The following is a 12,457-nucleotide window of genomic DNA, read 5'->3' as shown; positions in this document are numbered from 1 at the left end:
GTGACCGATGTTAGGGTCTGAGAAGTCTGGAGAGTGAGGAGTCCACTGGTCTGAATAAAATCCCTGGGAGAAAGGGAGAGGGAGAAGAAAGGGTCCAGGAAAGAATCTTCAGGGTCCTGCACCTGTGAGTGGCATGGAGTGAGTAAAAGGCCTCTCTGAGGAGAGATTTGAAGGATAAGACCGAGGCAGTTGTGAAGGACCAGCGGGACAGAGGGCACTGCTGACTGCAGGACGAGTGTGTGAGAGTCCTGAGGCAGAGGGGTATCTGTCCGGGAGGAGAGGGGCCAGGGATCTGTAGATGAGGTCAGAGAGGCAAGGGGCCAGATCATGGCAGAACCACCACAGCTTGGGCCCCTGACCAGGCTCATCTTGGGGTTTCATTAGAGGCAACAGTTCTGTGCACACATCTCGGGTACCAAAGAAGTTTGTTTTCATGGTCACTTCTGCTTGAATATGAAACGGTTTGGGATCACCAGCTGTTAGGGGAGGAGGAGAATATTTTAATAAATAGTAGCCATTTGAGAAAATCCCATGAAGTGACAGTAACATTCTTTTTTTTTTTTTAAGATTTTATTTATTTATTTGACAGAGAGAGAGAGAGAGAGCGAGAGAGGGAACACAAGCAGGGGGAGTGGGAGAGGGAGAAGCAGGCTTCCCGCTCAGCAGGGAGCCCGATGTGGGGCTTGATCCCAGGACCCTGGGATCACGACCTGAGCCGAAGGCAGCCGCTCAACCAACTGAGCCACCCAGGCGCTCCGTGACAGTAACATTCTTTTTGGAGGTGCAATCTGGTGAACTCTCATTAATGTTTGGGTTAGTGAACCATATTTTCCCAACGTGATGTATCTGGTGTGTTAATGCTGTGTAGCTTGGTAAGTTGGCATCATTTGAGGAGGCTTGGGAAGTGTGCCTAGTGGGATTTCTGTGTATCTCTGATTGCAATTTTTGTTTATTACAAAATAGATTAAACATTCACCGAATGGCTCTGATCCAAACCGAATGAAACTTGCCAAACTCTCCGTCAGGTCCCTGAGATTAATCCATGGCAATGCCAAGGTGCTCTGGCTTTAAGACTTGCAACCCCCAGAGGCCTCTTCTTTCTGTGTGCCTCCAGTCCAGCCTCTTTCCCTAGGGAGGCCCTCCTAGACCCCATAGGAGCTCTGGGTCCTACGGGAGCCTTCAGGGACCATGCCCCACCCACCCTGGAAGGTCCCCTAAGGGAGGTCTCCAGCCCAACGCGTTCCCGTGTCCTTACCCTTGAATGCGATGCCCGCGTTGTTGACCAGCACGTCCAGTCCTCCGTACTCCTTGCGCAGGAAGTCGCGCAGGGCGCAGATGCTCTGCAGGTCGTCGATGTCCAGCAGGTGGAAGCGGGGATTCAGGCCCTCGGCCTGGAGCTGCTGCACGGCTGCGTGGCCCCGCGCCTCGTCCCGCGCCAGCCCTTGGCCTGGAGCTTTTTCATCGCCACCTGTCCCCGCACTTCGTCCCGCGCCGTGAGCACCACGTCCCTGGAGAACTGCCAGCACAGGTCGCGTGCGATGGCGAAGCCAATGCCCTTGCTGGCCCCGGTCACCAGCCCCACACGGGGGGCCGATGACACGGCTGTGTGGAGAGCAAGCACTTCCCTAGGTGGCGAGCAGATGGTGCTATGGGCCCCACGGAGGGCTGGTGGTGCAGAGGTCTAACACAGTCAGAGATGCCAGCAGAACTGTGTTCTAAGATTCAGCACTGTGGCTCCTAGTGCCCAAGGCCCCGCCTCAGTCCCTCCATCGAAGGAGGGGCCAAATGTTCTAGCAATTTTCCTAGTAACACTATACCAGGTCTGTCCCTCCAACAGCTGCACCCTGAGTCCCTACCCTCTTAGGGTCCCTCCTCTGAGGCAAACAATGGTTCGTGTTGGACTCAAATGCTCCCCAAAAGAAAGGTAGTTGGTAGTGGTTATAGGGGGCTAGAGATTCACGGAAGTTGACCTAAAATAATTTTGGGAAAAACTCAAAAGGAAAAAAGGGGTAGAGAGAATGTCTTGGGAACATGTCCTTCCACTGCAGAATGGGAATGGTTGGGTTCTTCCAAGGTGCAGTGAAATTTCTGGCATAGGAAAAGTGGTTCTGAGGATACAGGTCCCCTTCCTTTCTTAGGAGAAACTCAAGGGGGAGAAATAGAGAATTCGGTCCTGTGATGAGACTTGGCTGTGGGCAGGGCTCTCCCTCAGTGTGATTCCAAGGGTCTCCGAGTGGGAGGGGATGTTTATGAAGACACGGTGGGCCAAGGTATCGATTGGAATGTTTGATTTAATGGTTTCATAATCCCGTTTGCCTAAAGTGCCTATTTTTTGGTTTAGGTTAAGGTCACAGTTAAAAAGTATTTTATATAATTAGGTGTTGTTTTAAAATATCAAGGAGAAAAGACCTATGTGATCACATCAGAGTATTTTTGCAAATTTACGGTAGGATCCACTGTGTTGTCCTAGACATTGATATTCCTCATGTGTCAGTTCAGAAATGCAAAGTAAAAAATTAAACGCAAAATAACAGGGAGGACGTTTTCAGCCCTTTGAAGTGAAAAACTTTTAAAAGTTTTGCTTTCAGGGTCTCTCACCTTTCATTTGGGTGAGGCTGAAAACCCCCGGTGAAGAATGAAAAATAATCAGTGTAGTAGAGGCACATTTCCAACATGCATGTTCCTGTGAAGCCAGGCATGTGGTGGACAGTCAGTCAGGCCCACAGGGAGCCAGGCTTGGACGGGGCAGTAAGAATCTTCTCGTCACACTGGTGTCTTGGGCCTCACTCCCGGGGACTCATCATCCATACCCATTCCATACTCAATTTTCTCCATGTCTCAGAGTTCCCAGGGATGTATCTAAGTTCCCACTGCCATTTCACACTTGGTAATTGTTTCTTTTCCCCAATGAGTTAGATTTTCAGAGACCCCGGGGGATGTCTTCCCTTCATGGTGTTGTCCATGCCATGCTAGAGGCTGGTACAATGGGCTGCATGTCACATCCAACCATGCTTATTGGTTTGTATATTTTCTGTGGTTTCTTTCATGCTACAACAGCAGATCTGAGGAGATGTGACAGGAGTGTGTGGCCTGCAAAGCTAAACATATTACTGTCAGCCTCTTTGTATGTTTGCTTACCCTTGAGCAAAACTCTAACTTCTCTTGATCTTATTAGGTGTAGTAGACTTCTTAGCTGGTTCAGCATATAAAGAGTCTGCATAAATAGGCATTTATAGAGGAGATTTATTCATCTCTGGGGTTATTTCATTTATTCTGTCCCTTATCCCTGAATTAGTAGCCTCCTCAAATTGAATACTCAACAGGGATAGTTTATACGTTTTCTTGCTATGGAGAGGGATACGACTGACAGTGGAAGAGTCCTTTTGGTGAAAGGAGGGGGTATCATAAAGGGATCCATGGATGGAGCTGTGAATTAAGCTCACCATTGTTCAACTTTCTTCTCCATAACAAACTCCCCATGAGGTCCATCAGCATCAGAGGGCAAAAGGGCCAAGTAGACAGGGGTCTTTGCTCCCTCTTCTGGGCTTTTAGGGGCTTTAGGTCCCGCCATGTCTGTTCTCACCCACCCAGGGCAGCAGGCGTTCAGGAGGATCTTGTCACCTCTCCTCTGCTCACTCAGGTTCCTCGCATGGATTCTGGACAGGACCGTGACACCGATTTTTGTCACTCCATAGGCAGTATCAGGCCAGCCCTCCTTCCTGTGCACGCCTTTCTTTGTGTCTTCCACGAACTTGTTCATGAGCCCCACCAGCTCCTCCTCTGTGATGGCCTTGCTTCTAAACTTCTGCTGCAGTTCTGGGCTGCACTTTTTAAGGGCTTTCAGACTCACCAGGCTAGACACATTCACCACTCTGCCTAAAATACAACACAAAATGTTATGTAGAAAGGCACAAAAACGATAAATACCAATTTCGCTAAGATTTTGTATGAGAAAATTTCCACTTGAGACTTTATTAATTTGCTGTAAGTGTTAATGAAGACTGCCTGTATGAGTGAAGACTATGACATGGTCTCGAAACTTGTTATACCCATAATGTTTCTGATGATGTGTGAGAAATGCTCTAAAGGGGAGGGCACTGAGGAGATGTTCCACAGGAAAATGGAAACGCTGTATAGAAGAACACGATAAGGAGAAGGTAAGGAGACACTGCATTCAAGAGTGGATTACCTCTTTCTCCCTAAGGCCACCTTTGGGACCACCTGAGGATCTTATGGTCACTTGGGGATGGTCTACAAACAGGTCTGTACTGACCAATAAAGAGCTGACTGGTGTAAGGAGGGCTGGTTTGGAAGCCTGGCACTCTGTTTGAGGATGGTAAAAACAAATTAGTAGAGTGGCCTGACCTGCATGGTGATTTGTCTATGATAGGGTTTTTATGAACTCAGGAGTATGTCATGGCCTGAGAATACGGTCATGGAGAGAGGTAGTCGGAAACTGGGGGATTGAAGGACGTCCATACAGGGCATGGCCCTATGGAAGTCACTGTGGCAATTTAGGGGGCAGATTAAAGTCAGACATGTCAATGCCCCTCAGAAGAACCCCTTCCAGGACTGGAATGGGAGTGGAATCAGCAAGTGGATATCCTGGTGTGCTTGTATGAAGTGGCCATCTGGTCCCTGAGGTGAGTGGAAATGGGAGAGTTACAGCTGGGGTAATTGTTGACATAGACTCTTCCACCCTGTGAGGCAAAAAAAAAATGCTAAGCACTATTCCATTTCTCAGCAAAAGAGACAAAGACTGGAGATGGTTATGGGAGAGACTGCCTAAGGAGAAGGCCCTGCACAAGGCTGGTAAGTTGGGTTGAAGGTAGTAGCTTGGCAAGTTCCAAATGGGTCCAGACAAGTTAAGACACTATTTCTGGAACAAGCTTTGGGAAAATGCAGAAGACGATGGCAATGTTCACGCAGTATAGCAGGATGAGGACAGAAGATGCTGCAACAGTCTGGACTAAGGAGTTGCATTTGTGCAGGCCAAGCAACACATTTTCATCTGCAGAGAAGTGGTTCCACAGAGAACTGAACAGGCATCTGAATCCTTGGTTGTCTCAAACACGAGACAAAGGTATTTGGGGCTTAGACACATTCATGAGCATATATTCACACTCAACATAGGGGAGTGGGTGCCAAGGGACATTCCCCACTGGACAGATTCTTCTGCTTCGCTGGGGATTCTGGGGAGAGGGCATGGGGGAGGATGCTGACTTAACCTTACAGTCCTTCCCTACATCATCTCAACTTCCTTTTCTTCCTACTCTTACCGTGATCCCAGGACCAGGGATGCAACTATGGAAATGGGAAGCAGGGATAATCTGTAATCACGACACACTGTAACTGTAGCTTTAAATCTTTACGTCAGAATTCCTAAGGGCATAATGGAGTGGATTGTGCCTTCCCCCATCTGGGAAAACTCGAGGGACAGTGAACATAGCTGTATTGTGCAGTGGCTGAGATAGCCACTCCTTCTAGACAGATGCGGCCCTGTCCTGTAGGAGTGGGAGTGGACTAGAAGGAAGGCACTCACTTGACTAGTATCACTGCAGTGAATCAGGCCCAGCACAGAGGTTGAAACTGATGTTCCTTTGAAAGGTCAATGCAGATAACAAGGAGGAGGAGGGAGGCATGAGGAGGAGGAATGAGGGTAAGGGCATGAACAGTGGGTTATGCAACAAGAGGCATCCAATATTACAGCCCAGGGTGGGGGGGGCCATACAGGTGCCCCGTCCACATGGCCACGTACCACTGGCCTGTGGCCATCGGCAGCTCTGACCACATGTGAGTGCGCAGGCCTCTTGCTGGCCATGGGGAGAGGTCTGCACCCAGGCTAGACAGGGCCTAGGAGGGCATCCTGAGGAGAAGGAGAGGCAGGAAGAGAACTATGTATGTCTGGAGCTCTGGGAATGTTCTAGGCAGGTGGTTGATGTTAGGGGGGCCTGAGAAATTTGGAGAGTGAGGAGTCTACTGGTCTGAATAAAATCCGTGGGAGAGAGGGAGAGGGAGAAGGGTCCAGGAAGGAATCTTCAGGGTCCTGCACCTGTGAGTGGCATGGAGCAAGTAAAAGGCCTCTCTGAGGAGAGATTTGAAGGATAAGACCAAGGTAGTTGTGAAGGACCAGCGGGACAGAGGGCACTGCTGACTGCAGGATGAGTGTGTGAGTCCTGAGGCAGAGGGGCACCTGTCCAGGAGGAGACCTAGCAAGGAGGCTGGTGTGGCTGAGTAAGGAGGGGGTCCAGGGGGTCTGTAGATGAGGTCAGACAGGCAAGGGGCCAGATCATGGCAGAACCACCACAGCTTGGGCCCCTGACCAGGCTCACCTTGGGGTTTCATTAGAGGCAGCAGTTCTGTGCACACATCTCGGGTACCAAAGAAGTTTGTTTTCATGGTCACTTCTGCTTGAATATGAAACGGTGTGGGATCATCAGCTTCCCAGGGAGAAAGAGAGCAGCGTTAATAGTAGCCTTGTGGGAAAATTTCACAGAATGATATATGTTAAAAAAGTGCATGTGAAGTCTGGTGAATTTTGTGTAAACTGGCTTCTAGTTTACAGTCTTGTGACACTGACAATTTTCTCATTTGATAATGCTGTAGTGGTATAAGATGGCACCATTGGGGGAGGCTGGGTGAAGGGGTGGTGCACACATGGGATTTCTTGTTAACCAATTTGTGCAGTTTTCTTTTTATTTCAAAATGCAGTAAAAATAACCCAACTGCCTTAAAATCCAATGAGAGAAACTCTCTGACAATCTGGAAAAAAACCCCAGGAATCGGAGGAAGCACAAAGGTCACTCTGGCTGATAAGCGCTGCAATTTCTGTTGGGCTCTGCCTGAGCCCCATCCCTGTCCCTCCATCCCTCCTGCCCTAAGGAGCCATTTTGGATGCCACGCGTCAGGAGCCGGACCGCATGGATTCCCCAACAGATGGAGCCCACCCTGGCTGGAGGAGCTCCGGGGGTCCACCTCCCCTTCTAGCTCCCATCCCCTTACTCTTGAAAGCAATGCCCGCGTTGTTGACCAGCACGTCCAGTCCCCCGTACTCCTTGCGCAGGAAGTCGCGCAGGGCGCGGATGCTCTGCAGGTCGTTGATGTCCAGCAGGTGGAAGCGGGGACTCAGGCCCTCGGCCTGGAGCTGCTGCACGGCTGCGCGGCCCCGCGCCTCGTCCCGCGCCGTGAGCACCACGTCCCCGGAGAACTGGCGGCACAGGTCGCGCGCGATGGCGAAGCCGATGCCCTTGTTGGCCCCGGTCACCAGCGCCACTCGGGTGGCTGATGACATGGCTGTGTGCGGGACGCCCGAAGTACTGGCCTGGAGAGCCGACCAGTATAGTTTGCTCAGCGCGGTGCCTCCGAGTTTAAAGGCAGGGTTTAGCGCGCCTGCGCGAGGCCAAAGGTTGCTAGGGGCGCCCGGGCATGACTCGCCCCCCTTAGGGCGTGGCTTCTCGGGAACCTCAAAGGGGTGGTGGAGAAGGGGAGGGGCGACTAGTTTGGTCGGAAAACCCGCGGGTTGGTGACCAGGGCTGGTCTGAGGACTACCCCGCCCTGAAGTGGAGGTAATTGTTCCGATTGGCCATGTCCTCACTATATCCACACTGAACCTTTATTCTTTGTTCTCCGCGAGTTTTTCCTTGTATTCTCCCAACTATTAAACTATTTGCGTGTGCACTTGAGGAAATAGCGTATTTGTCTAGACTTTTTTTTTCTTCCCCTGGTGTTTAAAAAAATCTCTTGAACTGAAGTCTTTGGAACTATAGTTGTGGAATAAGCTAGGAGTAACATGGCAAGAGATCATGGGTGTGTTGTTTTCTTCCTTAAGTATGTGAAAGCAAATCTACTAATCCTTGGCTGTTTTTTTTACATAATAGTGGGGAGCATTCACTGATATGTCACAGGATTACCTTCTTAGGTGTTTGCAGGGTCATCAGGTTACTTATATCCAGGTCCTGCGGTGTACTGGTGGGAGGGGGGTTTTGAAGCCCTTTCTCAAAATAACTCGTCAGGGTCCATCTTATTTTACCCACTTTAAAGTGAGGAAATGGATCCTTAGAAATTTCGTAAATTAGTTCAGTGTTAGGAAATGATTTTTCTTCCTCTTATTTCCTATTTACAACAGAGGAATAGGGGACTAATTTTTTATTATGTTATGTTAATCACCATACATTACATCATTAGTTTCTGATGTAGTGATCCATGATTCATTGTTTGTGCATAACACCCAGTGCTCCATGCAGTACGTGCCCTCTTTAATACCCATCACCAGGCTAACCCATCCCCCCACCCCCCTCCCCTCTAGAACCCCCAGTTTGTTTCTCAGAGTCCATAGTCTCTCATGGTTCGTCTCCCCCTCCGATTTCAGGAATAGGGGACTATAAAATCAAATCTCATTTGTGTACTGTCCTCATAGGGGAGCCACAGCCACTAGTGGTTATTTAAATGTAAATTTAATAGAAATAATACAATTTAAAATTCAGTCTTTAGTTGCATTAGTTATATTTCAAGCACTCAGTAGTCACATGTGTTAGTGGACACTGTACTGGACAGTGCAGATCTATAGTATTTCTGTCACAATAGAAAGTTACAAGCAATGCTTTAGATAGATTCCAATTATGTTGCAATTTCAAAGTGGGTTTCCAAGCAGTTGCAAAAAACAAAACTAACAATCTGGGAAAGACCTTTGCTTTCTTTGACCTAAATTTTTATTGAGATAATTGCAGATTCACATGTAGTAGTAAAAAAGAAACAAAAACAAAACAACACAAAACAAACCAGAGATTCCTTATACTTTACCTCGTTTTCCTCTAGGGTAATATTTTGCAACACTATAGTACAATATCATGAGGATATTGACATCAAAACAATCCACCAATCATATTCAGATTTCCTCAGTTTTACTAGTACTTATTATTGTTTATATTGGGATTTATACAATTTTATCACATATAGGTCTGTCTGTCCACCACTACAGTCATCAGCGCAAGGACCCCCAGTGTTGCTTTTTTATAGCTGAACATATCTCTTTTGCCCCCCCACCCCCCCGCCCATTCCATTGCCTGGGAACCAGTAATCTGTTCCTCATTTTAAAAATTGTTTTAAAAATGTTACATAGTTGGAGTTGTGCAGTGTAACCTTTGTGGATTTTTTTTTTTCCCCACTCAAGTTATAACTAAGATCTTTGTTTTGGATTTTCCTCTTTTATCCAAGTGTATACTTAGTCTGTCATTTGCTGGCCTCTCTCCACACCACTCGCTACTTTCTTCTATAGCTGGGTGAGCCAATGTTATTAAATTCATTAAGAGAGCCATTCACAGATAGCATATGGTGTGCAGGAAATTTTGGGCATGGTGAGGGCCTGCTGTTTCAAAAGGCAAATTCTAAAAGGGCCATGAATTATATTTCCTGCCTGATTTGTTTATCCTTTTAGTACTGATCCCAACATAAGACTTGACAGGTCAATGAGGCAGGACACTCAAGAAAATACAATACATAAAATATCACAGGGAAATAAGAATTTAGCATATGATGAAAGTGGTATTAACAATTATGGAGATAAGAAGGAATTATTCCAAAAATGGTACTGAGGAAAGGGAGTGATAATTGCATAATGTCATCAGTTAATATCTAAAAAGAGAAAAAAGTGCTTTCTCACTTTTAAATTTACAGTTTTATAAATGCAACCATAAAACAAGTATAAAAAAATATAACTAAAATTTGTGGGAAAAGGACTTTGTAGGCATAAGAACAGCGAAGAATCACAAAGGAAAGGATAGATTTGAGTATGGGAAGTGTTTCGAAACTTTTTTTGAAAAGCATGCTAATTTAAAGCCAGTGAATTAAGCTCTGTTTGGATGATTTTAAATTTTTTTTCTCCTGTCAAATTTGGGTCTTGACCCTGGCTGTGTGTTTGTGAAGCCCCTATGACTTTCCATACATAGCACCTTGTCTGACTTCTGAACAACTTGAGAAATGAAACAAAAGAGTAAAGATGGAGGCCCCAGATCTCTGTTAGTACTAGCTAGCTTGGAAGATATTGCTTAGTTGTGAGTTAACTCTGAGATCATCCTGGCTGCTAGATGGAGAAAGAAAGTTTATCACATCTTTTACCTTGTGGAATAAACTCACATCTTTACTATCCACTGGTTCAAAGCAGTCATTTTATTTGCCTGAGAGTACCCAGTTCTATGGTGTCTGTTAACACAAAAGATGTGGGAAAAACAGTACTGTTAAATGACAAGTTATTAAGCTCTCAGGGTCTTCCCTTGCCCATGATTATTTACACTTATAGAGCTCCACTTGGCACCGGCTTTTCTTCTTACACATTTTGCTTGTTTAGGATGTTCAATAAGCCTTCTTAAAAGGGTGGAGCATGGATTTTGATTCCCAGAATCAAATTGTGGCTGAGATGCTTAGTAGATAGGCAACTCCAAGCAATTTACTTAATTTTGTCAAAGATAAACAACCCTGGATACTGTTTAATGTGGTAAGGAGAGATTTTAATCAGTAATATACTACTGAAATAGGAAAGTGGGTCCAGCATGAACTGCACTCAAACTTGGATTTGTACAGAGGTGGCTGATAGTTTTAAAGGGAGAATGAGGGAGTAGGGAGGGGGAATGGAGGGGCTTGAGTGGAGTCGGGGAAATGAAAAATTATAAAGAGTGGGTCAGTGTAAATGTCATTAGGCCAGCTGTGTGGGTTACACAGAGACTGAGAGACAGAGGCCCTATCTTTTCTGATGATTATATTTCAAAGGAATGGCTTTCAAATCCTTGAGAAAGACACTACTGAGTTATAGGAAATAGATATATACCTCAATTGGACAGAGGAAGGACTCACACATTATAAACCCTTTTTAGTAAATGCTCTAACAAAAGGTGGTGAAGGGCTTATTATCAGTTGTTGGCTAAAACAAATAGTAAATTCTTTTTGGCAGCCTTGAGTGTGTTACAGAGGGCTAGGGTCATCTTAGGGATGCAGCTTTGAGCTATCAGAAACTATGTTAGTGTTTGCTTTTTAAAAAATATAATTTTAATGTGTATGTGTGGGAGGGGGGATGAAATCAGTGTATTGAGTATGTAGATTTTATAGGCCAAGACTGAGGTCTAGTTCAGAGGAAGGCTCAGAAGAGCCTGGCTAGAGTTTGCTCAAGGAGAGACCCTTTGCCAATTCCCATCTAGAAAATGGGAGTATGCATTATTTTCCTCCCTCATAAAAGGAAAATACTTGTCTCTTCAGATCCTTTTCTTCCTGTCTTGAATTCATTTGTGTGAGAATGTGATGCTTGGAGCTGCAGCAACTCTGTCTTGACACGACGAAGAAACAAACTAACAGGTGAATAGCTAACTCCCTAAGAATGGCATTGTGGAAAATTAGACAGAGCCTTGATCCTTGATGACAGCCTTGAATCATAGGTCCAAATCTGGAACCAACTATTTCCAGTCCCCCCTTTTCTTTCTTTCCTTATTTTTTTTCAGAGAGAGAGTGTGCTCAAGTGGTGGGGGTGGGCAGAGGGAGAGGGAGAGAGAATCTTAAGCAGGCTCCATGCTTCGTGCAGAGCCCAATGTGGGGCTCAGTCTCACGACCTTGATGTCATGACCTGAGCTGAAATTAAGAGTCAGATGCTTAACTGACTGAGCCACCCAGCGGGCCCCTATCCCCCCTTTACTTTTCAATAAACTTAATTTTAGAATATATTTACTAAAAAGTTGCAAATATAGTAGAGAATTCCCTATTATTAACATCTTACTATTATTTGTCACAAGTAAAAAAGCAACATGGAACAGTAGTATTCACTAAGCTCCCTGCTTTATTTGGATTTTACTAGCTTTCCTCTATTCCAGGACGCCCTCCAGAATATCACATTACATATAACTGTCATGTCTCCTTAGTTTTTTTTTTTTTCTTTTTTTGGTTTATGAGAGATTTTGAGTTTGCTTGTTTTTCATGAACTTTGACAGATTTTGTCAAAGTACATGATCGGGTGTTTTTGGGTTTGTCTGATATTTTTCTCAGTAAGAATTGGGGTTATGGGTTTTGGGGAGGAATACCACAGAGGTGAAGTACCCTTCTTACATCTGGGGAGCACGCTACCAACATGATTTATCACCATTAATCCTCATCACCTGACCAAGGCAGTATCTGCCAGTATTCTCCACTGCAGTTAATTTTCTTCCCTCTCCATACTGTACTCTTGGGAAGCAAGTCACTAAGCCTAGTGGGGAGTGGGTGGGCAGAAACTGAGCTCCATATCCAGAAAGGATTTGGAATTCTGTAAGGCTGGGACTGGGGTAGGTAAGCTCAAGCAAGTGCAGTGGGGCGAGGCCAGGCCCTGGCCAACCAAGGGAGGGGTGGGGCGGGGTGAGGCGGAGGGAAAGGTTGCCAGGTAGGGCCAGAGGCGGGCCCCGGGGCGTGGCGAGGGTCGAAGGACCGAGGTAGGAGGAGGGGAGCT

The 12,457-nt window shown here is 46.3% G+C and overlaps 1 protein-coding gene across 2 annotated transcripts; it reads right to left on the bottom strand.

The window, feature by feature from the left end:
- Window positions 1–2,275: 2,275 nt before the first annotated feature.
- Window positions 2,276–7,393, bottom strand: LOC102728673 (carbonyl reductase [NADPH] 1). 2 transcript variants are annotated; one of them, XM_006745396.3, is made up of 3 exons: window positions 7,003–7,391; window positions 6,333–6,440; window positions 2,276–3,876 (listed from the first exon to the last, which is right to left on the bottom strand). In XM_006745396.3, exons 1-3 carry the CDS (start codon window positions 7,289–7,291, stop codon window positions 3,440–3,442), a joined length of 834 nt encoding a protein of 277 aa, XP_006745459.2. In that variant the 5' UTR covers window positions 7,292–7,391; the 3' UTR covers window positions 2,276–3,439. The 2 variants fall into 2 exon arrangements, with proteins under 2 accessions (XP_006745459.2, XP_030897257.2); XM_031041397.2 differs by lacking the exon at window positions 6,333–6,440 and having other exon boundaries at window positions 7,003–7,393.
- Between the last annotated feature and the right edge of the window lie 5,064 nt (window positions 7,394–12,457).

This window comes from Leptonychotes weddellii, chromosome 1, assembly GCF_054177405.1.
Source record: "Leptonychotes weddellii isolate Sample4059 chromosome 1, ASM5417740v2, whole genome shotgun sequence".
Lineage (NCBI taxonomy): Eukaryota > Metazoa > Chordata > Mammalia > Carnivora > Phocidae > Leptonychotes > Leptonychotes weddellii.
Note: the sequence above shows the minus strand (reverse complement) of the source record. Positions and strands in the feature narration are given on the sequence as shown.

Bases quoted from the DNA above. Each gene is read 5' to 3' on its own strand.
- LOC102728673 (XM_006745396.3), bottom strand. From the start codon at position 7,291: ATGTCATCAGCCACCCGAGTGGCGCTGGTGACCGGGGCCAACAAGGGC. The intron at 6,441-7,002 runs GTAAGGGGATGG...CTCCCTGGGAAG, and splicing joins CGCGGGCATTGCTTTCAAGA to CTGATGATCCCACACCGTTT. The intron at 3,877-6,332 runs GTGAGCCTGGTC...GTTGTATTTTAG, and splicing joins GCCTCTAATGAAACCCCAAG to GCAGAGTGGTGAATGTGTCT.